Source organism: Acanthamoeba castellanii, assembly GCF_000313135.1.
Source record: "Acanthamoeba castellanii str. Neff unplaced genomic scaffold scf7180000084763, whole genome shotgun sequence".
NCBI classification, from domain to species: Eukaryota; Discosea; order Longamoebia; family Acanthamoebidae; genus Acanthamoeba; species Acanthamoeba castellanii.
This window is the reverse complement of record NW_004457323.1, coordinates 129,473-131,289: the sequence shown is the minus strand read 5'-3', so window position 1 is coordinate 131,289 and position 1,817 is coordinate 129,473. Positions and strand designations below refer to the sequence as shown.

At 51.8% G+C, this 1,817-nt stretch overlaps 1 protein-coding gene across 1 annotated transcript; it reads right to left on the bottom strand.

Moving 5' to 3' along the window:
* Positions 1-719: 719 nt before the first annotated feature.
* ACA1_239090 (hemerythrin hhe cation binding subfamily protein) lies at positions 720-1,808 on the bottom strand (the record flags this gene model as incomplete). The annotated part of the gene is made up of 5 exons (XM_004335289.1): positions 720-797; positions 916-1,157; positions 1,237-1,329; positions 1,393-1,561; positions 1,692-1,808. 5 exons carry the CDS (start codon positions 1,806-1,808, stop codon positions 720-722), a joined length of 699 nt encoding a protein of 232 aa, XP_004335337.1.
* Between the last annotated feature and the right edge of the window lie 9 nt (positions 1,809-1,817).

The following is a 1,817-nucleotide window of genomic DNA, read 5'->3' as shown; positions in this document are numbered from 1 at the left end:
ACGGTGACGACAGGCTGCACGGCGGTAGCGAGGGTGAGATTGCACCAGTCGAAGTTGGGAGGGAATCACGCCCCACACGCTGCTTCTGGGTGCCATATTTCAACTTCTGCCGTTCAGCGTATGTGAAATACGAGCTCGCCGTATTGTTCTTCGCATGCCTCGACATCTTGGTCTGTGTTGAATCAAAAGAAAACTAGATTTAAAAAAACACTGTGCGGCAACTTGTTCTGACAAAGAAAAGTTCAGGAAATGTTTTTCCACACAGCAAGAATCACAAAATCATTTGATTTGGTGTAGTACACCTGTAGCCCTTATCATCTGCAGACCAAGAGGCGAGAAGAAAGGAATGCATGACCTGTCTCCCAGCTTGATGTTTGCAGTGGTGGCAGAGAACAACAGCACAGTGTGCTCCACTATAAATGGTGTTAGTGGCCTTGTGGTTTAGGTTAAAGGTGTGTGAAATGTACCAGTCATGGCCAGTATTCAAGTCAGCCACTTACTGCCAATAGCTGTTGTTCTTGTCATGTAGCTGCTTTATGGTACTTTTCACAGCCCTGGGCCATCAAGATGCTTGGCTGTATCAGTCTGTATTTCTCTGCTGTTTGAAGAAATTAACCAGGCATAGTGCTACAGACAAAATGACTGCAAGTAAATGGTGGAGCACTGTCTCCTGACAACTTTTGTAGTGTGCATAACAATGTTGCATTATGAGTTGTGGGTCACAGCCAGGGCTCATAGAAGATGGTCTTGTACTCCTTGTACAACCCATCTGTTGCTGCCATCACTGGAATTATGACCTGTGATTGTTGTGGTGTGTGAGAAGTGAGTTTGAAAGAAAGGATGGGCCACAACTCAGACCGAACGAAGACAACAAGACCGAAAAATGATGAACAGAGAGTGTTGGAGGAGGGGCACCACCTTGCGGAGGATCCAGGGGAAGGTGGCGTTGAAGAGGGCGAGCTCCTCGGGGATCTCAGCGGTCACGTCGCGGAACATGAGCAGGCCGTACTTGCCCGAGGGGAGCTTCTGATGGTGGCTCTTGATCGCCTGGCCCACCTCCTTCTGCGCCTTCTCCGACATGAACCGCTGCACGAACGGCACCACCTTCTCCTCTTCCTCGTTGATGTGCTCCCCGTACGCCTCCAACAGCTCCGCCACTGCTCGTCGTTGGTCGCATGCCGTGTGGATTGTCAGCATACACTGATCAATGGCGCAGTCGGCGGCGTGACAGCGTACCGGCGTCGGTGAATGCCTGAAGGCCCTCCTTGGTGCGTTCATCTCCTTCAAGCGGTTCCAGCTTCTCCTTCTTGATGCTGTGCAGCTTGGCCTCTGCACAACACACAGATTAGATTCGAAGAGCACGGAAGATGGATGGAGCGCTGATCGTCGCACCAAGGTCCTTGTGGTCGGAGAGGAGGTGGTCGATGATGGCCTGGCCCTCGTCGTCCTGGATCACCTTCTTGAGGGCGGGGAAGAACAGCTCCTCCTCGACCTCGGCGTGCTGGTCCAGGTTCTCCACGATGAACCGCCACCCGCGCTCCAGCCTCTTCACATCTCCCACCTGGTAATTATAATATAATTTCGTCACATTCATTGTTATTTAGTTTTCCAATTTGACTAAAAAGGGAAAATGTAGTCATATTACGCGTGTTAAATTGTCTAAAAATGGATAAAACAAGAAATGGACGTACGCGCGGGCGGAGAGTTCCGTCGGTGTCTTCGCAGCGGTCGAGCGCGCGGGCGCACAGCTCGAGGAAGAGCCGCCGCTCGCGCCGCTGCCAGTGGTGCGACCACTGCCACTGCGGCATCTCGTACCG